This window comes from Taurulus bubalis, assembly GCF_910589615.1.
Source record: "Taurulus bubalis genome assembly, chromosome: 17".
Lineage (NCBI taxonomy): Eukaryota > Metazoa > Chordata > Actinopteri > Perciformes > Cottidae > Taurulus > Taurulus bubalis.
In genome coordinates this window covers 21,448,272-21,472,850 of record NC_136605.1, presented here as the reverse complement: position 1 = coordinate 21,472,850, position 24,579 = coordinate 21,448,272, and the positions used below count along the sequence as shown (strand labels likewise).

At 41.4% G+C, this 24,579-nt stretch overlaps 2 protein-coding genes across 2 annotated transcripts; one reads left to right on the top strand and one right to left on the bottom strand.

The window, feature by feature from the left end:
- Positions 1–1,669: 1,669 nt before the first annotated feature.
- On the top strand, positions 1,670–15,011 carry atxn2l (ataxin 2-like). The gene is made up of 23 exons (XM_079233234.1): positions 1,670–1,725; positions 1,962–2,013; positions 3,124–3,180; positions 3,531–3,602; positions 3,690–3,873; positions 4,267–4,385; positions 4,510–4,601; positions 6,348–6,554; positions 7,164–7,453; positions 8,162–8,245; positions 8,415–8,552; positions 9,241–9,309; positions 9,386–9,447; positions 9,960–10,228; positions 10,436–10,505; positions 10,595–10,753; positions 10,897–10,960; positions 11,391–11,557; positions 11,698–11,830; positions 12,531–12,640; positions 12,729–12,911; positions 13,730–13,892; positions 14,649–15,011. Exons 1-23 carry the CDS (start codon positions 1,709–1,711, stop codon positions 14,705–14,707), a joined length of 2,820 nt encoding a protein of 939 aa, XP_079089360.1. The 5' UTR covers positions 1,670–1,708; the 3' UTR covers positions 14,708–15,011.
- Positions 15,012–15,878: 867 nt separating this feature from the next.
- On the bottom strand, positions 15,879–17,717 carry LOC306749611 (uncharacterized protein; the record flags this gene model as incomplete). The annotated part of the gene is made up of 5 exons (XM_079232923.1): positions 15,879–16,292; positions 16,696–16,737; positions 16,837–16,875; positions 17,369–17,433; positions 17,554–17,717. The coding sequence occupies 5 exons, from the start codon at positions 17,715–17,717 to the stop codon at positions 16,171–16,173; spliced, it is 432 nt and encodes a 143-aa protein (XP_079089049.1). The 3' UTR covers positions 15,879–16,170.
- Between the last annotated feature and the right edge of the window lie 6,862 nt (positions 17,718–24,579).

The window sequence follows — 24,579 nt, the reverse complement described above, 5'->3', positions numbered from 1 at the left end:
GCGTCACTAACGGTCGGGCTGGAGCAGGTTGTCTTTATGGAGAAAAAATTGCGTCAAAATCCGCAGACGGCATTCTGGGAAATGTTGTTTTGGTTCTTGATGCGAGGCTTGACTGCGAAAGTAGGCGTTCCCTTCTAGGATGTGAACCCATATTAGGAATCATACTCAATTTACATGTATAGTAGGATTTATTCCTTTAGATCATAGATAATACATCTAATAATAATAATATATAAAAGATAATACATCAAATAATAATAATATATAAAAGATAATACAAATAATAATAATAGATAATGATATATAAAAGATAGTAAATATTAAAATAATAATAGATAATAATATATAAAAGATAGTACATATAATAATAATAATAATAATAATAATAGATCATAATGAAACAAAATAGATAATAATAATAACAATACTAATATATCAAACATAATAGATAATTATAATATAACATATATATATATATATATATATATATTAATATTAATAGATACTAATAACAATGATAAAATGACGTCGTCATTTAGCAGGGGCTTCCACCGTGAATGTTTGAGTGTGTCTCTGACTACTATTTTAAATGAAAGCCTGTAAAGATATTTGTGAAAAGTGCTCCGTGTGAATGTGCTCTAGTGTGTTTGTTCTAGAGGGTCTGGCAGTAATATAGTAATAAAGTAATATCGTTATATAGTAATATACTAATAGGGTAATATAGTAATATATTATAGTAATATCTCAGAGACCTGCACAACGCTATCCATTGGTCACCCGGAGTCTGACAAGGTCGTCATCACGGTGGAGGTCAACGTGGGTAAAGAGATCCCCATGGACCCCCAGGGCCCCTGGGGGTCCATGGGGATCTACATGGAGGTGTCAACACGTAGATCCCCATGGAATTAAAGGATGACAAAATTCAGTAATTCTGGATTATTTATAATTCTCATGATTTGAGAGTTGATTCGTTAAATGTATTTGATTTTTCTTAACTGGGATCAAATAAATTAAATTAGAAACTTTTACTTGCAAATAAAAAACAAATATACCCAAATATGTATGTGATGATTCCAAGGCCAAACATTTTTTTTTTTTATGATGATTTATTATTTTGTCAAATTATATGTACTCGACACAATATTTGTGTATATTGTATGTTTGAATGTAATCTTTTTTAAATAATCATTTTATTGAATTAAAAACAGGTTCCGACGTGACCTCTGTGAGGAGAGCCCGGCGGAGAAATGATTGACGTGAAATTTAAACCAATAAAACAAAAGGTCAAAGGAGATTGGCAGAAGATTCTATCCAATGAAGTTTTAGATTAGGTCAGTGGGCGGGATTTACGAGGGGAGCGCTCGTTACTGTATCTCGGCGGAGCCCGGCTAATTTTACCGCCCCGTTCTTGTGCGGGAACATTCACACTCAGTGAGGACTTACAGTACTTAAACATTACTTATTTTAAACACAAGTATTCTTATTTTCAAGTCGAAAACACTTTGATGATTGATATATTTAAATCGTCCGGAAGCAGCCCGCCCCGCCCGAGTCGACCCAAATCACGTGCGCCAGCAGCCCTAGAACTTTTGAGCAAATCGAACGCCCCCTTTGCCGTGTTTTGTTGTTTCTCCGGCGGTGTGTCGCGCTCGGCCTGTCAAACCCGTGCGTGACTTTTCGCTGGAACGACGAGACGGGAGCTCCAGGGATGCACATGACTAAAAAGTAAGACCCGAATACTGGGACTTTGTTCCCGGTGCCGGGGTTTCTAATGTGACGCCATCGTCGTTTTTTTCTGGCGGTTTGTTTTGCGTCTCCGTCGCTAAAGAAAAATTCGACGCCCGCGCCGAGCTAGCTCCCGTTAGCTTGAGCTAGCTGGCTAGCTGTGTGAGGTGTTTTATTGTTCTGCGGGAAGAATTAAATCGGTTTGTGTTCGCTGACGGTTGTTTTTTCTTCTGCAGGACGAGGAACACAATGAAACCGCCGTCACAGACCTCCCCTTTAAGCAGCATAGTAAGTAGTGACGGAGGTTATTTATTGGGAAAAGATAACCCTGGTATTAGCAGGGGCGGGGCCAGGGGTGGAGCCAGGCCGTGTAAACACTCAGGGCTCAGCACGAAGCTACGGGGTGCCCTGGGGGCGGGGCCAGGGGCGGGGCCAGGCCATGTAAACACTCAGGGCGTATTTACAGGTAGTATGTGAACAATATGTATATTTCACAAATATTAAATCAGCATAAAATATAATTCTTGGCCTTGGAATCATCACGTACATATTTGGGTATATTTGCTTTTTTATTTGCAAGTATAAATTTCGGATTTTAATTTAATTTATTTATTCCAGTTAAGAAAAATAAAACAGATAAAATCTCAAATCATGATAATTATAAATAATCCTTCAGATTTACTGAACTTTCTTTGTTTTTTTGTTTATACTTAAATACACTTTGAATTTACTAATTCATATAATATATATAATAATAATAAACATTGATATGAGTTTCAAAATAACAATATTTATCAAACTGTAATGAGTTTACAGGAGAAACATAAGCTATAAAGAATAAAAAAAGTGCAATATATACAAATCATAGGATAGGGTAATAAGAAAAATGCACAATATATGCAAAAATAGAAAAGACTAATAAGATGGAAGTGAAGTCAGGTTTCTTCATGTCGCCTAAAATCATTATTATTTGTACTATTAGTAATCTTAGATTCTTCATTTGCATCAAGAAAAAGAGGCATTTTTCATGTAAAATAATATTTAGAAACAGATTTATAATCTCATATCCACTTATATGTCAATTCATAAATAATAGTTTGTCCACAGACCTCGGTCACAAGGTTATTTTCGTTATTGATTAATCTGCTGAATACTTTGTTGATCAATCGGTTAGTTTATAAACTTAAACAAAATGTCTTTTTTGTTCTTTTTTTCTAAGAAGTTAAAAACCCAAATATATTTAGATTAATTTTTTTTAAGCCAAAGAAAGTTTTGGAAACTTTTATTCCCCCCCTCCCCCCCAAAAAAAGAATTGTTAAATAATCAATCTTTAGGAAATTGTTGCTGATTTTCATATAGATATCAGCCTAAAAAAGCTTGTATTGTTGTGTCCTGCAGGTGTTTGAAGGCGTCTACAACAATGCCCGAATGCTTCACTTCCTCACAGCAGTCGTGGTGAGTAGAGACATGTTTAATACTTTATAATTCATCTCTAATATCTATTTTATATTCATGTGAAACATCTGGATTCATTCTAGTTCATCACCAACACTACATTTTACTAGATTACACCTGAACGCATCACAAGAACGTTATCATTTACCTTCAGCCAGTACTCACTTTCACTGAGCAGAGCCTGAACGCATCACCATGTAACTGAAGTGAACCTCCGCTGGTTCGTAGATGTCGTAGCTTCTTCAGTTCTCACTGTGACTTCAACAACGTGTTAGAACCGACGCAGTGGAAGTCTGAAGTCGTCCTAAAAATGTGAAACCGAACAAACCGGAGCTTTCTGCTGGTTTCAGGGCTCCACCTGTGATGTGAGGGTGAAGAACGGAGCCGCGTACGAAGGAATCTTCAAGACTTTAAGCTCTCAGGTACAAAATAAAAATATAAACACAAAAACCTGAGTCGTGATCAGAGATCATCTGTTATATTGATCTGTTTATCTTCTGTCTGCTCAGTGTGAGCTGGCTGTGGATGCTGTCCATAAACAGAGCGATGGAGATGCAGGAGGAGGAGGAGAGGAAGAGGAAGGCCAGTCCTCTTCTCCCAAGATTGAGGACATAACGGACACGATGATCTTCAGCCCCAGCGACCTGGTGACCATGACGTGCCGCGACGTCGACCTGAACTTTGCTGTCAGAGGTGACGAGAACCTTCTGAATTATTTTAATACATCAATAACAGTATTGCTCTCCATATACATGTTCTAGTTATTCTAGAGATGAATACTTTACCTGAACACATGGTTATTATTGTTTATACTGCTGTGGATTAAATACCTGACGAATAAAAGCTTATTTTATTATTAAATATCCAACATGTTCCAAGTGTTCACTTCCTGTTTTTTACACAATCTGATTAAAGTAAACAGATTATTTGAGGAGAGATTCTAAATGAGACGCGTTGAATAACATTTCACAATTTCAAGCCGATTGTTTTCTGTGATGGAATCGTTCACACATGATGCGTTCAAGGACCGTCAGAAAGATGAAAATCGAACAATAACGAGGTGTGTTCACGTGTTCACGTGTGCAGACACGTTCACCGACACCTCCATCAGCTCGTCGCGGGTGAACGGGGACCACCGGGAGAAAGTCCTGCAGAGGTGGGACGGGAACGGCAACGGAGAAAACTTTGAGCTGGAGGCCGACACGGTGAGGACACACACACACACACACAGTGAGAACACACACACACACAATCACGGTGAGCTCTCAAGGCTTTAAACCGTGGACCTTCGTACCGCTTCGTCTTCACGTCTTTCTCTTTTCCTCTCAGTCCAACGGCTGGGACGCCAACGAGATGTTCAAGTTCAACGAGGAGACGTACGGCGTCAAGTCCACCTACGACGCCAGCCTCTCCATGTACACGTGAGTCACTTCACTGCTATGAGCCACTTCACTGCTATGAGCCTCTCCATGTACACGTGAGCCACTTCACTGCTATGAGCCATTTCACTGCTATGAGCCTCTCCATGTACACGTGAGTCACTTCACTACTATGAGCCTCTCCATGTACACGTGAGTCACTTCACTGCTATGAGTCACTTCACTGCTATGAGCCACTTCACTGCTGAGTCACTTCACTACTATGAGTCGCTTCACTGCTATGAGTCACTTCACTGCTATGAGCCACTTCACTGCTGAGTCGCTTCACTGCTATGAGTCGCTTCACTGCTATGAGTCACTTCACTACTATGAGCCTCTCCATGTACACGTGAGTCACTTCACTGCTATGAGTCACTTCACTACTATGAGCCACTTCACTGCTATGAGTCACTTCACTACTATGAGCCTCTCCATGTACACGTGAGTCACTTCACTGCTATGAGTCACTTCACTGCTATGAGTCACTTCACTACTATGAGCCACTTCACTGCTATGAGTCACTTCACTACTATGAGCCTCTCCATGTACACGTGAGTCACTTCACTGCTATGAGTCACTTCACTGCTATGAGCCACTTCACTGCTGAGTCACTTCACTACTATGAGTCGCTTCACTGCTATGAGTCACTTCACTGCTATGAGTCACTTCACTGCTGAGTGGCTTCACTGCTATGAGTCGCTTCACTGCTATGAGTCACTTCACTACTATGAGCCTCTCCATGTACACGTGAGTCACTTCACTGCTATGAGTCACTTCACTGCTATGAGCCACTTCACTACTATGAGCCTCTCCATGTACACGTGAGTCACTTCACTGCTATGAGTCACTTCACTACTATGAGCCACTTCACTGCTATGAGCCTCTCCATGTACATGTGAGTCACTTCACTGCTATGAGTCACTTCACTACTATGAGTCACTTCACTGCTATGAGCCTCTCCATGTACACGTGAGTCACTTCACTGCTATGAGTCACTTCACTGCTATGAGCCACTTCACTGCTGAGTCACTTCACTACTATGAGTCGCTTCACTGCTATGAGTCACTTCACTGCTATGAGTCACTTCACTGCTGAGTGGCTTCACTGCTATGAGTCGCTTCACTGCTATGAGTCACTTCACTACTATGAGCCTCTCCATGTACACGTGAGTCACTTCACTGCTATGAGTCACTTCACTGCTATGAGCCACTTCACTACTATGAGCCTCTCCATGTACACGTGAGTCACTTCACTGCTATGAGTCACTTCACTACTATGAGCCACTTCACTGCTATGAGCCTCTCCATGTACATGTGAGTCACTTCACTGCTATGAGTCACTTCACTACTATGAGTCACTTCACTGCTATGAGCCTCTCCATGTACACGTGAGTCACTTCACTGCTATGAGTCACTTCACTGCTATGAGCCACTTCACTGCTGAGTCACTTCACTGCTATGAGTCACTTCACTGCTATGAGTCACTTCACTGCTATGAGCTTCTCCATGTACACGTGAGTCACTTCATTACTATAAGCCACTTCATTGCTATCAATCACTTCACTACTGAGCCGCTTCACTACTATGAATCGCTTCACTACTATGAGTCACTTCTGTTAATATAGATACAAATATTAATACGCTTAAAAAAAACAACAAGAGTTCACAAAGTCACGTGTGTGTGTGTGTGTGTGTGTGTGTGTGTGTGTGTGTGTGTGTGTGTGTGTGTGTGTGTGTGTTTTTCTCCCAGCATGCCTTTGGAGAAGGGGAACTCCGAGGTCTTCCGCCAGCGGGAAGCGCGAGCCGCTCGGCTGGCTCACGAGATCGAGGGCAGCCTGCAGTACCGCCGCAGGGTCTCCCTGGAGAACGACGAGGGGCGCAGCGAGGAGGACAAGTTCAGCTCGGTGGTCCGGGAGCGGGAGGACCGGGCCAGCCCCGGGTTCACGCCCAGCGGCAGGCAAGTCCTGCTGGTCCACGCCTTCAAAAGACAACGAGGACGGAAATCAGATGTTCCAACCGAAATAAACATTTTAGCTGCGACTTAATCGCAACGAACAGATAAAAAGTAAAGATGCAGAAGTAACTTCATCATGATGCTGATCTGTCAAAATAATTAATCTGATGTTTTGTTTGTTTTCTCCTCAAGACGACGAGCAAACAACTTTTAAAACGCTTGCTTTCTGAATGGAGTCTGGTTGGATCGGTGCTAAGCTAAGCTAACGTCGTAGCCGCTCCATCAACGCTTAACATGACCTCATAAACACTTGTTTCCTGGATGGAGTCTGGTTGGATCGGAGCTAAGCTAAGCTAACGTCGTAGCCGCTCCATCAACGCTTAACATGGCGTCATACATCCCACGTGGTTTATATACACGTGTATTTATACACGGCCCGTGTACTAATATGACGTATCGTAGACTTCTGAATGAACACAGACGGATATAATATTAGTTTCCTCCCTTTCTGATTTTAAGAATTTAGCGAACTGATGATGATGAAGAAGTGTCCTCGTCATCGTCCTCCCAGAATGCCTCTCACCGCCTCTCCCTTCCTCCGCCTCTCCTCAGGGAGGGTAAATACATCCCTCTCCCGCAGCGGGCTCGAGAGATCGGCCTCTCCGGCAGAACCGGAGCCTCCGGCCGCACCGCGGCGCCGCCGCCGGCGTCCGCCAGACACCCGGCGCCGGGCTCGTCCTCCGACCGGAGCAGCCCGCTGTCCCTCCGGTCCACGTACTCTCCTCACCGGGCCGGCAGCCCGCCGGCGGCCGGCAGCCCGCCCTGCAGCAACCACGTCCTGCCGCACTCCCTCTCTCACCCGCAGGCGCCGGGCGACGCCTCACGCGCCGCCGTCAACGGAGGTACGGAGGAGATGTTGTTATCAATGAGAGAAGCTTTCATGAAGAGACTTCTTTTAATTTAATTAGGGGACTCTAAGAATGTAGAAATGAGCATTCAATTAAGACGTTATCACGATGTGTTCAAGGTCATCTTATGAAATGTAGTTTCTGATGAGAAACTTGAATAATTTCTGTCAATATAACGACAGCGTGAGAAAAAGAGACGATTTTTAACAACTGGTTTAGGGCCACAACTACTTTTTTTTAATAATTTGTAGATCAACTAATATTTTCAGTTATTCCGGTAATTCCTTAATATATAAAATGTCAGAAAAACACCTGTAACAAATATCTTTAAAGATGTAAAATGTAGAAAAGCAGAAAATACTCACGTTTTTAAAGCATGAACCAGCAAACCTTTGACAATTATTATTTTTTCCCAGCAGTTTGAAGAAGTTATATGAAATAGATATTAGAGATTTTTAACTTACGATACCTCGTTAAAACTTTTGAATTGTGTTTTCTGACAATAAGTGAAATTGCTCTTTTCTTTTGTTTACAACTATTTGTATTGACATCAATGGAAACATTTACAAACCGTGACTTAATCTATTATATATATAAATATAATTACCACAATATGAATGTTGCATTTACAGATAATGTGAGTAGGCAATAGATTTATGGATCACATTCATAACAATGTTGTTGTTGTTGTTTGTGTCTCAGTCACTTCCAGAACTTCCCCCAAAACCCAGAGACTCCAGAGCAGCAGGACCCTGAGGAACCCGACCTCCCAGTCCTCATCTGCAGGTAGGACCCTCTGGAGCCGGGTCCAGACTGAACCCGTATCAATACTAGTACTCTGATCAATACTAGTACTCTGATCAATACTAGTACTCTGATCAATACTAGTTGATACAGACAGATAAAGAGACAGACAGGCAGGCAGAGTGACAGACAACCCTCTCTCCTCCTCCAGCCTCTCGGGCTCCTAAAGCCGACGCCCCCCTGGACCTCCTTCCTGTGGGCGGCGGCCCCGTGTTCTTGGACTCCTCCTCCGTCACCATGGCCACCGGCTCCAAACCCTCCGGCCCGACGCCGCTCTTCCCCGTCGACGGTGAGACGGGTCTGTGGTCGCTAAGCGTGTTCAGATAGACAACAACAACAACAACAACAACCAGTGGAGTAAACAGAAGCGCAGAGGAACGTTTTCATGCTTCAGCCGCTTGTTTGAGACGAAATAAGAGAAATAAATCACACCTTTAATTATTATTCAGCAAAAAATAACCAGAGAATGAGAATAAAACAGATTAAATATTACATTACTAACATATTAAATATTCATTTAAAACTGTGAAATTGTATCAATAACGGCGAAAGAAATGGAGTATATAAAAAATAAAGTTACATATATATGATATATAAAAAATGATGATATATATATATATATATATATATATACATTTATATATGTATATATATATATATATATATATATATATATATATATATATATATATATATATATATATATATAAAATAATATTATACATTTCAATTATTTGTTCTATAAAATGTCAGATTTGGATATATTTTCAGATAATAGTCACAGAGAAATAAAATACTCACATTTTTAAAGCGTAAACTAGCAAACTCATTATTATCTATCATTAAATTGTAAAACCTGACGCAGTGAACAGAAAATGCTCAACGTGAAAAATAAACGATATGCGTGGAAATATTAAAATGTAAAGTGTGCTCTGTATGAACTATAATGAAGAGCTTTCTGCGTCTTCTCTCCACAGTGAACGAGATCCTCAGCTCGGCCGCCAAGGAGAGAACCGAGAGTCTGTCTGAAGGGAAGAGCTGCAAAGGTGAGCGGGAAACCCTGTTTTTCAATGTGGCCGAGGTGCACGCTGCTCATTGTTAACTCAGCTCTTCGTCCTGCAGCTCCCACGGTGCAGCAGAGGAACCAGCTGGAGGAGCTGCGCAAGTTCGGCAAGGAGTTCAGGGTGAGTTATTCATTTAACACACACTGTGGTTCAAAGAGGGGGACATATACACATTTATTCTAGGGATATGTTACAATATTATTTTAAATAAATACAGTCGATAATTGAGGTTGACTTACTTCCTCGTTACTTCCTGACTTACTTCCTCGTGACTTCCTGGTTTACTTCCTCGTCACTTCCTTGCTTCCTCGTGACTTCCTGACTTGCTTCCTCGTGACTTCCTGGTTTACTTCCTCGTCACTTCCTTGCTTCCTCGTGACTTCCTGACTTGCTTCCTCGTGACTTCCTGGTTTACTTCCTCGTCACTTCCTTGCTTCCTCGTGACTTCCTGACTTGCTTCCTCGTGACTTCCTGACTTACTTCCTTGTGACTTCCTGTCTTACTTCCTCGTTTTTTCCTGACTTACTTCCTCGTTACTTCCTGACTTCCTCGTGACTTCCTGACTTACTTCCTGTCTTACTTCCTCGTGACTTCCTGTCTTACTTCCTCGTGACTTCCTGTCCGTCTCTCAGCTGCAGCCCACCTCCTCTCCGTCAGCGAGCCCGGCCTCTGCAGACCCTCCTCCTCACAGCTCCGCCTCCTCCTCTTCCTCCTCTTCTTCCTCCCCCGCGCCGCCGCCCAAACCCGCCTCCTCTGGCCAAGACCTGCAGCCGGTGACGGAGGTCGTCCCGACCGCCGGCCCCGAGTCCTCCGGGCCCGACGGGCCGCAGCCCGGGTCGAGCCCCGGCGGCGAGGACGGCCGTCCAGAGAGCGGCGAGCGGCCCGAGGCTGCAGCGGCAGCGTGAGTAGTGACCGTTGCCCAGGAGCATGCTGGGTAGGGGAGCAGACTTGGGTCCCAGCTGGGTTAGTTTAGCGTCCGGCATCTTCATCATCGTCATTTCTTACGTCGGCCATCTTGGAAAAGAGATTTGCTTTTTTTAAAGTCTTTGTTAAATAAAAGTTGAAATTTTTTCGGCTGATTCCGAAGATTATTTTTTTATTGTTCCAGACACGTGAAACACTCCACGCTGAACCCCAACGCTAAAGAGTTCCTCCCCATCAAAGTGAACGTGGTCCAGGTTCCTCCCCTATGTCTTCATCTTTATTCTTTATTCTTTATCAAACCTTTCATGTAGAATCACGTGGTTGTTAAACTCTGTTGTGACAGAAGCCAGCGCCGACGCCCACTCCTCCCAGACCGACGCCCCCCAGCCCCTCATTGGTCCTGGCTCCTCCAGGACAGCCAGGGGGCGGAGCCATCTACGGCAACCCACCACACTACCTGTCCTACGTGTCCCCGCTGCACATCCAGGGACACCAGATCCAGGTCTGGATCCCTCTTTAGGAAATATATATATTTAATAATGTATATATATATTATATAGTATATATTCCCCGAATTTATGTATATAATAATGAATATTATAAATATAAAATGTTTACCTGTTGTCACACCTGTCTCCTCCTCAGGCTCCTCAGATGTATCAGTACACTATGTCAACTGTCAACCAGGGAAAATACCCCAGAGCCAAAGGTACGTACACACACACACACACACACACACACACACACACACACACACACACACACACACACACACACACACACACACACACACACACGTCTCTACTTGTAATGCAATGTCCGTTGGTTCTCCGTTAGCGTTGCTGCTAACGTTGCTGCTAACGTTGCTGCTAACGTTGCTAGCTCTCCTCCTGTTTGTTCTCCGTTAGCGGTGCTGCTAATGTTACTACCTCTCCTCCTGTTTGTTCTCCGTTAGCGGTGCTGCTAGCGTTGCTGCTAGCGTTGCTGCTAACGTTGCTAGCTCTCCTCCTGTTCGTCTAAACACTGATTGGTTGTTCACAAAGTCACATGACCAGTGATTGCATCACTACCGAGCCCAGCAGCTGACCACAGATCAGTCGGTTCCCCGTCACTGATGACGTGTGTTGTGCTGCGTTCAGGGCCCGTGGTGGGACAGCGTCCGGAGCACCACGCCTCCCAGGCCTCCTCCATGATCTCGGCTGCAGCCTCGGCAGCAGGACCCCCGCTGGTGGCCTCGCCGTACCCCCAGTCCTACCTGCAGTACGGCCAGGTGATCCAGACCCTGCCGCCCCACTACCACGGACAGGTACCGTATGCAAGCTCACAGCAGAGCTAAATATAAATATATATGTATATGTATATGTGTGTATATATAGTACACAGTCGGACGACTCCTGGCTACATAATAACTTATCGCGACTTTTCTCTGTTTATTGAATCCTCCAGCCGATGTACTCGATGCTTCAGGGCGGAGCCAGGATGCTGACCTCCGGGGCCCCCCCTCAGCAGATGGGTCCTCCCGGGCCCCAGTACCCCGGCCAGGCTGAGGGGCCACAGGGGCCCCAGCAGGCCATGTATGGTAAGCAGGATCCAGTCTTCAATTTATCCTCTTCTATGAAAGGCACGATTTTAATTCATCTAATCGTTGAACTTTTTGCAAATTGTTTAGTTTTCACAATAAAGTGAGAATGTTTCTTGTGTTCTTAAATATGACATTTTTTTATCTTAACGTAAAACAAGTATCAAGGCTGAAGGGAACAAAAAAAATCAACAACATTAAAACTGCCAACGTTGATAATAATATTTCTAAATAGTCAGTAAACGGTTTGAAAGAGCTCAAAAATTATAATAATAATAGCACTAAAAACAGCATTTACACTGAAAATATAAAGAAATAAAATTTGGTGTTTACCGTATTTAGTCGGTTAATATGTCAAAATAATAATATGACATTTGAAACTGAGTGAACCCTGTGGGACTCCTTCACCAACATTTTTACTATATTATATATTTATATTTTATACAATTTTCCAGTTCAACTTCAGATGAAAACAGTATTATCACCAGAAGATCTTTTTTCTTTTAAATGTAAGAAAGTTCTCTGCTGATTTAACGAACATTTCACTGGTTGAAAAGTTTAGTTTGAGATCTAAAGAGACAAATTATACTTTTATGTAATAAAGAAAACACGGCGCTGAAGAACTTTGACGTGGAGTCCAAAGACCTGGTTCTCCGAGGTTCTCTGAGGTTCCTTAACGTTCCGTCCCCTCTCGTTTCAGCCCAGTCCTTCTCCCACCACGCGGGCGCCCTCCACCACCCTCAGCCCTCCAGCACCCCGACTGGGAACCAGCCCCCCCAGCACACAGCTCCCAGTCCGGGACACAACCAGGTACCCGGAGCTCCCGGTAGCCGCCTCTTGTTGTCCTGGTTCCTGCTGAAAGCCTCTCTTGTGACCCGGTCTCCCTCTGTCTCCTCAGGCTAGTCAGGCCGGTCCTCAGCCTCAGTCCATGTTCCACTCTGGGGGTCTGCAGGCCCAGACGCCCCCCAACCTGCCGCCGGGCCACAGCTCCCCCCAGGCCTCCTACGCCATGCAGGGCTACAGCCTCCCCGGACACCAGCCTCTGGCCCACGGCTTCCCCTCCATCAGCCAGCTCACACAGGTAGCGCCATCTTTACACACTCTTCTTCTTTACCGCCATCTTTAAACACGCCTCCTTCTTCATTACCGCCATCTTTAAACATGCCTCCTTCTTTACCGCCGCCTCATCTTTAAACACGGCCCCTTCTTCATTACCGCCATCTTTAAACACGCCCCCTTCTTCTTTACCGCCATCTTTAAACACGCCCCCTTCTTCATTACCGCCCATCTCCATCTTAAAACACGCCCCCTTCTTCCTTACCGCCATCTTTAAACACGCCCCCTTCTTCTTTACCGCCGTCTCATCTTTAAACACGCCCCCTTCTTCATTACCGCCGCCTCATCTTTAAACACGCCCCCTTCTTCTTTACCGCCACCTCATCTTTAAACACGCCCCCTTCTTCTTTACCGCCATCTTTAAACACGCCCCCTTCTTCATTACCGCCACCTCATCTTTAAACACGCCCCCTTCTTCTTTACCGCCATCTTTAAACACGCCCCCTTCTTCATTACCGCCACCTCATCTTTAAACACGCCCCCTTCTTCTTTACCGCCATCTTTAAACACGCCCCCTTCTTCATTACCGCCGCCTCATCTTTAAACACGCCCCCTTCTTCATTACCGCCGCCTCATCTTTAAACACGCCCCCTTCTTCTTTACCGCCATCTTTAAACACGCCCCCTTCTTCTTTACCGCCACCTCATCTTTAAACACGCCCCCTTCTTCATTACCGCCATCTTTTAACACGCCCCCTTCTTCCTCACCGCCATCTTTAAACACGCCCTGGTTCTGCAGTACTTGTGGTCCTGGTCCTGTAGTAAAGGCCCGTTGTCTCTGCAGGCCCACGTTGCAGGGGGTCTCTCTGGACCGCATCACTCTGGGGGTCACGGCATGCCCCCCGTCATGCTGCACTACGTCTCCCCCCAGCAGGGCGCCGGCTCCAACCCCCAACATGGCCCCCAGCAGGGGGCGCCGCAGCACTTCTACATCGGACACCCACAAGGTAGAGCGCGCCGCCCTGGACCCAGACCTGGTCCCGGACCCAGACCTGATACTGGACCCAGACCTGGTACTGGACCCAGACCTGATACTGGACCCAGACCTGGTCCCAGACCCAGACCTGATACTGGACCCAGACCTGGTACTGGACCCAGACCTGATACTGGTCCCAGACCTGGTCCCAGACCCAGACCTGATACTGGACCCAGACCTGGTACTGGACCCAGACCTGGTACTGGACCCAGACCTGGTCCTGGACCCAGGGGCCACAATAAGGGTTAAAAAGACCGGACGATACTGCCCTCTACAGGCAGACGGCTGTAACTACAGAAGTAGTGATTGTTTTTGGTTTACAGTTTCTCTTTGTCCAAATAATAATAATATTTAAATATATTTGATTTGAAGTTTAACCTCAAAATCACAAGAAATTCTCTCAAGATAAATTACGGCGGTTGACCGTAAAACGTGTGAAGAATTGAAACACGATTAAAGACCTTAAAAAGGTCTGAAACTGTTTTCTGGTATTTGTATAATTGTACAATAGAGGACGTACTATGTTTTTATTATGAACCACTATGAATATTATAACTTTTTATGACATTATACTTTGACATTTTTGTGAAATACCACGTTATATCAAATATTAAAAAAGTATTAAAAAGCACTCTTTCTTGAAAGTGTGTCATATATAAAATGTTTGAATATTTTTGGTAGATTCATAAAGAAGATGAATTAAATGTTGTAATGTTTTGTGTTGCAGCTCTTCAGGTCCAGGCTCACCAGACCCAGCAGCTGTCCTTCCACCCGTCTGCCAACTGAACCCCACCTGGCTCCTCCCCCTGACTCCAGCCCCCCATCTGGCTCCTCCCCCTTCCACCTGGCTCCAGCCCCCCATCTGGCCCCTCCCCCTTCCATCTGGCCCCTCCCCCTTCCATCTGGCTCCACCCCCTTTAATAACATAAACAATGAATACACGGTAATAACCAGAAGCATCGTACATTCCCGACATGAAACAACGTTTTAAATGTAAATAGAAGGTTTTCCGGCTGAGGGGGCGGAGCTTCTCCTCGCTCCTGTTTGTCCTTTTGCAGACGGGACCAGTTCATTAATAAAACCACTGAATCAAAACCACTCTGTGTACTGGGACGCTTTTTTGTTTGAGCAAATTAAAGTTCTGGTTAGACATTTAAAATATATTATTACTTTATTCATTATTATAAAAACATTCAAAAGTCATAGTATAGTTGTTGCTTATTGTTTATTAAATATAACGAGATGAAGTAGATTTATTTATCATTAATAACAGATTATTATTAAAGTGCTTCTGAATAAAAAATAAATAGGAAGTTAAAGTGGATTAAACAGATTAGATTTATTCTTAATTCTGCCTCATAAAAATCAATAAATCATGAAGTGAAGAGTATGAAAAGTTTAGTTTGGGTTTGTAATTCAGATTTAAATCTAGTTAATAATAATATATATAAATGACTCGAGGAATAAAATGAAGAAGAGTTTAAAGTTGTGACGTTTATTTGCAATAAAATACAATACAAACATTTCTAGAACACAAATAAACATAAAAACATCAAAGGCTCGTTAAAGATTCTCAGGAGTCGTCAGTAAAATGTAAAAAGCTTGAAAAACTGAATTTAATCTCCAGAAAGTCTAATCTTGAGATTATTGATCCAGATCAATAATATTAATAATATCAATCATTCACATTTTTAGAAGTAAAAAAAAAACAAAAGACAAAAAACAGGATTAATTTCAAAAAGTTGATCAGAAACAAAGTTAACAGAAAAACGCTCTTAAATATTTTTAGAATTTAAAATCGTGATTCAGAAGCTGAATTTTCATAAACATCCGTCATAATCTCTCAGAAGTTTATAAAGTACTTCTACACAGTCTGTGTATTACTACAGTAGAGGGAGTAGAGTGTGGACAGGAGTCTGGTGAGTTAGAAGAGAGACAACAGCTTCAGCTCCGTCAGAAAGGTGAAGATATAATAAATATAACGTTCATTTAAACTGATATTGATCCTTTTAGGAGTCTAAAATACGTAGTACAGTACTTTGCTCCATCTACAGTCGGAATACACAGACTGTGTAGAAGTATATCATACAAACACACTTGATAAGCATCGCTACTGTCCCTTTAAGTGTTCTTAAAGGGACAGTAACGTGGGAGTGGAGACCCAGTGAGATTTTGAATTATTGATTATGTCTTTTTAAATGTGCCGAACAGAGGAATATTAGAGATCCATGAACTAAAGAAGGAGAAGCTCACTGAGGTCCGTCTGTCTGAGTCCCATCGAGGACGTTGACGTAGTTCCCTTCATCATCGTCATCACTGTCGTCATCTTCATCATCACTGTCGCTTTGAGCCGACAGATCTGCAGTTGATCCTGCTGGATAATAATAATAATCTGCTAGATTACTGTTATCATCAGTGTGGTATTAGTACTTGTAACAGAGTATTAATAAGCAATATTTACTTTGTATTCGTCTGAAATATAAAAGATATTCAGACAAAGTTTTTTAATCCAGCTGAAAAGAAAATTTGAGGAATAATAAAGTATATCATCATATAATCTTAAATCTAATCTAATAAAAATACAATATACTACAATATAATGTATGTATAATATATAATTATACAATATATTGTATAGCAAAATAATATATAATGTATAGTATAATATATAATATCATTTATAATAACAGTTATAAGCTGTAAGTGCTTCTACAGCACAAACAGGAAGTTCTGGTGAGGTCATCGTCACATGACCTGAAGCCCCGCCCACTCACTGTGCAGGTGCAGCATCTCCACGTTCAGGTAATCTCTGTCGTCTGGGGGGGAGGAGACAGTTACCATGACGATCAATACGTCAACATGTGAATCATAAGAATAAAGAACTAATAACAAATAATTCAAATGTAAAATCTCACCTTTCTTCTCTGGGACGTTTTCATAATCATGTGGAACGTCTGAAAACAAACAAACAAACAAAGATCAATATTCATCTTCAACTCTTTCTGATCAATGACGATCAAAATCTAACGAGGAAGACGATTTTAGTCCTTATGGTTTTTTCTCTCCAACAAAAAGATGGAGGCTGGTGACAGTAAATACATATTTATATATTTAAATATGTATATATATATATATATATATATAACGATATATTTGTATATTTAAATATATATAAATATCCTATTTATATAAATATATTTAAATATATATAAATATATATATATAATATATGTATATATATAGTAAGTCAGAGACAATGGATATATACATTAAATTAGACAATTATAGATATTATACAGTAAATTACAGATGATATACTGTAAATGAGATGTATTAGAGATATTATGATGATAAACTGTAAATGCTGAAGAACCTCCATTAGTTAAACAGAAATAAAAACTTTTTGTCTAAATCCCAAAACTCGTGTTTCTGTTTTCCAAACGGTACCTGAACTGGGCGTGGAGGCTCGGCTCCGATTGGTCCGAGGGGTTTCCACTTCAGGTAACACAATGCTGCAGAAACCAGAGAAGAAGAAACCAGAGAAGAAGAAAGCAGAGAAGAAGAAAGCATCAGACGTGAACTACTCGCAGAAGAGAAAAGCCCCAAAGGATCATGGGAAAGAGGAAACCTACATGTAGCCTTCTCCATCGCTCTCAGTGTTAATGTAGTCCGGACCTGAGGAAGACCACACGTCATCTTCATCATATTCATTATCATCATCCATCTTCTTCATCACCACCTTCTTCATCATCATCACCATCAACTCATCCACATTTATCTTCATCATCATCATCATCCTTGATCTTCATCATGGATCAAGACCACCACGCCCCACAAAGATAATTAAAGGTCAGGAAAATATAAAGAATACGACATTGAAGGGTTGATTATTGGATCTTATACAGAATATTACAAGACTCATAATAATTATATTATAATATTTCTGATTTGTTGATCATAATCTCGTGACTTTGAAACAATAAAGCAGTGAACATCCTCACAGAAGAGCCGTTAGATAAGAACTCTAATACACGGTTGATGTCGTTATGTTTGTGTTTCTCACCGTCTGCTGGATTCTCATAACTTGGATTACTTTCTGTAAGAAAACATTATTAACACATATTACGTATGAATCACAAGTTAACGAATGAAAGACGACAACAACAACAACAACAACAACAACAACAACAACAGAATCTGACCCGTTTCTGTGAGGATGAAGGACCCAGGACCAGCTGACGGTGAACTGGAAGTAAAAAACATGTCAGAAGCTTCACATATACATAAATATGTGTATATTATGTGTTTTTTATTATAGTAAAAGTTTTAACAAGATGTTTTCATGTTATTACGACGTATATATAAAACGTATCACGTTTTAACAAGAAACCATTTTAATTGCAAAGTCTTCACTTTAGATGAGGTCACAAAATACTTAACTAACGAGTAGTAACCACCTGAATTAATCATGAATTGCAGTATTAAAACACGTTCATAAAGTACATGCTAACCAGTAGTGCATCATCTATAAGTCCTTAATAATTGGTTTGCAATAAATATTACTTACTTTACAAATGGGGAATCCATCATTTATAAAGTATGAAAATCCAAACGTATAATCAAGCTTATTAATCAAGAATGAAACATTATAACTGTGTTTATGAATTGCATACTAATGAGTTATTACAGTTCCTGTTGGGATAATGCTTGATAAATGATGAATGATGTCATCATATGAGGGAAAAGGGACTCACTATGGCGGCAGCAGGCTGGAGGCTGCGTCCGTGTTCAGGGCTGCAAACCAACAGACAGGAAGTCGCCTTCGTCAACAACAACAAGACGAGCGGAAGTGACATCATCATCAGCGTAGAGTCGAAGTCGGCCTGATGTCTAAATAACTCTTCTGCTGGTGCGTTTGTGGTCGTACTTTTAATCGTGTTTTAATCACCAGACATTAATAGACTTATTGATGATTTAACTTCCATCTTTGTTTGTACGCAAGTATTAAAAACATCCATCAGCAGCTGACGGAGACTTCTAACTTCTCTCAGACTCACTTGGGTGGACGACTCGGAACTGAGTGGATCTGATTGGTGGAGAGAAGAAAACATTCAGCGGTCGTCTCATTTAAAGCTCACAAACCATCATTATCATCATGTACTTGAGAGAAAAGACTCACGGCATGTAGTCCTCTGACGCGTGGCCTTGCCTGATGGAGACTGATAGGAGGAAGCAGAGAGAAATAAGACATTTTATTATATTTTATTTAACTTAATTACCCGTTGAGCCGGCGGTGAGCCGGCGGTGAGCCGGTGGGCGGCGTCTCACCCGGAGGACCTTTGAGTCGGCAGTGCAGACAGACGACAGCCAGCAGGACCATGGAGACCAAGATGGCGGCCGATATAACCCAGAAGATCCAGGGGACGGCCATGTTTCACCTGAGGGGACAACGGGAGACCTTCAAAATAAAAGACTGAAACCTCTTTATAAATATCAGATGGATTGTGATGAAACTTCAAAAGTTATTTATTGTCGGGAGTTTGCTGTGAAATAAATAAAATACGACTTTAACTAAGAGGCCTTCACTGTCAATACTGTTTATAAACATAACAATATCAACACTGTCAGATAATCAAGTGATTCAAACTGACCTTTTTATTTATATATTTATTTCCGAACGATAACATCTTTTGTCTCCATCTATTCGTTCTCTACAATATTTTGGATCCATGTTAATGTGAATTTAAAGACATTTAAATGTGGGAAAAAAATATTGAAAACATTATTTCAACCAAAGATTTCACGATTTCATTTTCTTTCATTTCTTTCACTTTCCTCGTCATCGTGGAGTCACAGGAAGTAAAAGCATGAGACACGTGGCGCTGATATCCTGCACCAAACACCCCGGTTTACTGCAGTAAAAGTACTGCGAAAATACGTAGAACGTAGCATGAAGGTACAAGTACCTCACATGTGTACTTTTGCACCACATACTATATTTCATTCTTCTCTCAGATCTGAATTACTTCTTATGACTCGTGGATAATTTGTAGTTGTTTTCATTTTAACTTTTTTATTTCCCCTCAAAACAAAACTCTGAAAGATGAAAAGATTAAAAGCAACAAAAAGAACGGATGTAGGAAGGAAACAGTTTCATTAAAGTAAAGAACCAAAAGGATGAAATGTGTTCATTTAAACTTTTTACTTGATAAAATACATTTAATTAAAGTGTTATGTTTGCAAAAAAAGCTCTAAAGGAAATTACTCCACTTCTCTGTCCTGACCACCAGGGGGCGACTCCTCTGGTTGTATAGAAGTATATGCTTCATGTGTTAAAGCTGCATTCTCTCTCCTGACCACCAGGGGGAGACTCCTCTGGTTGTATAGAAGTATGTGCTTCATGTGTTAAAGCTGCATTCTCTATCCTGACCACCAGGGGGCGACTCCTCTGGTTGTATAGAAGTCTATATAAATGACTCTACTTCTCTTGATGTATTCCCTCAGTAAACATTGTAAACATGAGTTTATGTCTCAATCTCTAGTTTCAAGTCTTCTTCAATACAGCATGATGTTCATTTAGTAAATTATGGTCATTTAGAGTCAAACAGACCATAAAGCAGGGGACACTTTTTATTATTCACATTATTGTACCTAAATAACCTTTTTTTTTATCAATGTCTGCTGAGAAAAGACAGACAACAGTCACGATGATGCAGAATAATATGCATTATATTAATATAGTTTTATATTCATTGATGCATTAATGTGCGGAGTATCTTTATTATTATTATTATTATTATTAATAAAGTTTGGTCTTCATTTTATTTGTTCATCGCATTTTGTATATTAATCAACTGTCAGATGAATGTACTAAAAAGTACAATATTTACTCCGAGATGTAGTAGAAGTATTAAGCAGTATTAGTCAAAGTATCGCTTGTCTTTAACACTTCGCAGTATTTGTACTACTACTAAGTATTTGAATACTTCAGTACTAGTACAAGTACACAAAGTGTTTTCTCCGTTCCTCTGAACGTTCGGTGACCCAGAGGCTCACTGCAGCTCCCCCAGGTGCATGCTGGGAACCCTCCATCACGCATGGAGGCCACGGATGATGGAAAGGACAAGAAAGACTCACCCGGAGACCCGAGGACGGACGGCGGCCTGGCGGCGACGAGGACGACGGAGGATGGGTGCTGCTGGTCTCGTGTCCCCCCAAAGGATCCGGTCCTCATGAGGCGCCTACTGCCCCCGGTCCACCACCATGTCCGGACACGCCTTCACTCGGGTTCGGATCTGGAGTCAGATCTTCAGCCGTCTATCTGACTCGATCTCGTGCCCACAAAACCTCTCGGGACTCTTATGGAAGGGGGACGACCCGAAGACCCACAGAGACCCAACGATCCAAAGAGACCCAAAGACCCACAGAGACCCAAAGACCCCTAACGATCCAAAGAGACCCAAAGACCCACAGAGACCCAACGATCCAAAGAGACCCAAAGACCCCTAACGATCCAAAGAGACCCAAAGACCCAACGATCCAAAGAGACCCAAAGACCCCTAACGATCCAAAGAGACCCAAAAGGACCCAAAGATCCAAATACCCGAAGAGAAGAGACCCAACGATACAAAGAGAACCAACGAGACCCACAGAGACCCAACGAGACCCACAGAGACCCAACGATGCAAAGAGACCCAAAGACCCAAATATCCAAAGAGACCCAAAGACCCTAAGAGAAGAGACCCAAAGAGACCTACCGATCCAAAGAGACCCAACGATCGCCAAAGAGACCCAAATATCCAAAGAGACCCAAAGACCCGAAGAGAAGAGACCCAAAGGAGACCTAACGATCCAAAGAGACCCAAAAGGACCCAAAGATCCAAAGACCCGAAGAGAAGAGACCCAACGAGACCCAAAGAGAGCCGAAGACCCGAAGACACCGGGTCTCGGTTTAGAGGACGACGCCGTGTGGACCCAACGAGGCGTTTGTTTGATGATGATCTAACCGACGCTGGAAACTTGAGAAAAGATTTTTTCACACCAACTCTTTCGACCAATCAGAAGCCACGAAGCTGCAGCGCTGCAGAAAACCGCCTCGACTTCCTGCCGCTCAGGAAACCACAGCTCCTCTCCTCTGCACCTCAACGGCCTCGTTCTCCTTCTGTGGGGCGGAGGGAGAGAGAGAGAGAGAGGGAGGGGGAGAGAGAGAGAGAGAGAGAGAGAGAGAGAAAATACCAGATCTGGGCCACTTTTCCTCCTGCAGTTGAAGGCGATGATGTCATCATCAGACCAAACGACAAGATGCCGACGACCTTAAAAAATAAGGCGACGACCAAAAACCAAGATGGCGGTGTGCAAAAATAATAAAAAGATTATTGAAGTTATGTAAATATGAGAGTTTCTTTTTCTCCTCCCCGGCTCCATTCTATGATTATTAATATCATTATTATTTTTACCTACGTTGGCGAGACGCTGCTCAGTCACGTTGAGGCTAAAAGAAGATGATCAGTAAATGAGGAGCGCAGTCATCTTTCTTTTTTGTAAAGTCAATGAAGTGGCTTGGAAGGAGGGAGGAGGAGGTCAAGGAGGTTGGAGAAGATGGAGGTTAGAAAAGAGGATTGAATTCTGGATTGGTAGAATGAGGAGAGAAGGAGGAGAGTTAGGATGCATGATGAAGAGGAGTCTCTGATCTTCATCTTCCACTTTCTGGATGAGAAGGAGTCAGTTGGGAGGGCTGATGGAACCGAGGAGGCCAGAGAGGAGAGAGAGACAGATGTTGCGACAGACAGGTGCCGAGTCTGTTGATGTGGTTTGTTTGTCGGTTCCAGAGAGAGAGATGAAGAAGTGGTCGAGACATGAAGTGGAGGCACAGCGAGGTCACATGTAGAGCAGTTTCTGGTGAAGATAGAGTCGAGGTGGTTGCCGGCTTTGAGGAGGCGAGGAAGGACTGAGTGAGAGAGCAAAGGAAGACAGGAAGAGCAACAGGTCACATGACTTCTCTGTCTGGATGTCTTTAAATGTGTGAACGAGTCCGAGGTCTAAAGTATCTACGAGTAGATATGCACACAGGTATGGAAGGAAAACACATTCACAGGGAAATGTTTTACTCAGCCGTCCCCGAAGACTCCAACGAAAGACTCCTGTGTCTTCATCCTCCAGTCTTCACTGACGCTGAGGCTGATGCTTCAGAGCTGAGCTGGTGAGCTACAGCGGTGTCGACCACAGCTCGTTAGGGGAATGGCCTCCAATGGAGACTACTGGGCTCAGGACATCAGCTCCCTTTAAATCAGTGAAGTTTGAGTTTTACAAGAATCTCCTGTTCTTGTAAAACTCAAATTTTCTTGAGGAAACTTCAATCCTTCAATGTGTGCACCGAGACGATGGAGAAGGTTTACCAGACTGTTGAGGACGCTGAAGAAACTATTGTCCATATTGGATCTCACACACACGCACGCACACACACACACACACACACACACACACACACACACACACAATAATAAGTTGTCACCTCTGACCAGATCCTCTTACAATAGAATCAACAACGCACCACTTTAGTCGTTTAGTTAGTCACTTTATATATACTGTATATACAGTATATATATACTGTATATACTTTATATACACTATATATATACTGTATATACACTATATATACACTGTATATACTGTATATACAGTATATATATATACTGTATATACACTATATATACTGTATATACTTTATATATACTATATATATACTGTATATACTTTATATATACTATATATATACTGTATATACTTTATATACACTATATATATACTGTATATACACTATATATATACTGTATATACACTATATATATATATTTTATATACACTATATATATACTGTATATACTTTATATACACTATATATATATACTGTATATACACTTTATATACACTATATATATACTTTATATACACCATATATACTGTATATACTTTATATACACTATATATGTACTGTATATACACTATATATATACTGTATATACACTATATATATATACTGTATATACTTTATATACATATATACTGTATATACTTTATATACACTATATATATACTGTATATACAGTGTATATACAGTATATATATACTGTATATAAAGTATATACAGTATATAGAGTGTATATATATATACAGTGTATATACAGTATATATATACTGTATATACTTTATATACAGTATATATACTGTATATAAAGTATATACAGTATATACAGTGTATATACAGTATATATATATATACACTATATATACTGTATATACTTTATATACAGTATATATATACTGTATATACACTGTATATACACTTTATGTACACTGTATATACTTTATATACAGTATATATATACTGTATATAAAGTATATACAGTATATACACTGTATATACAGTATATATACTGTATATACTTTATACACTTTATGTATACTGTATATACTTTATTTACACTATGTATACTGTATATACTTTATATACACTGTATATACACTTTATATTTTCACACTATTTAGTTTTCTTGCATTGTATATAATTGTAGAGTATTTTTCATACTAAATATTTGTATGTCTCTTATGCAACTTAAAAGAGATATATATATATATATATATATATATATATATAGATA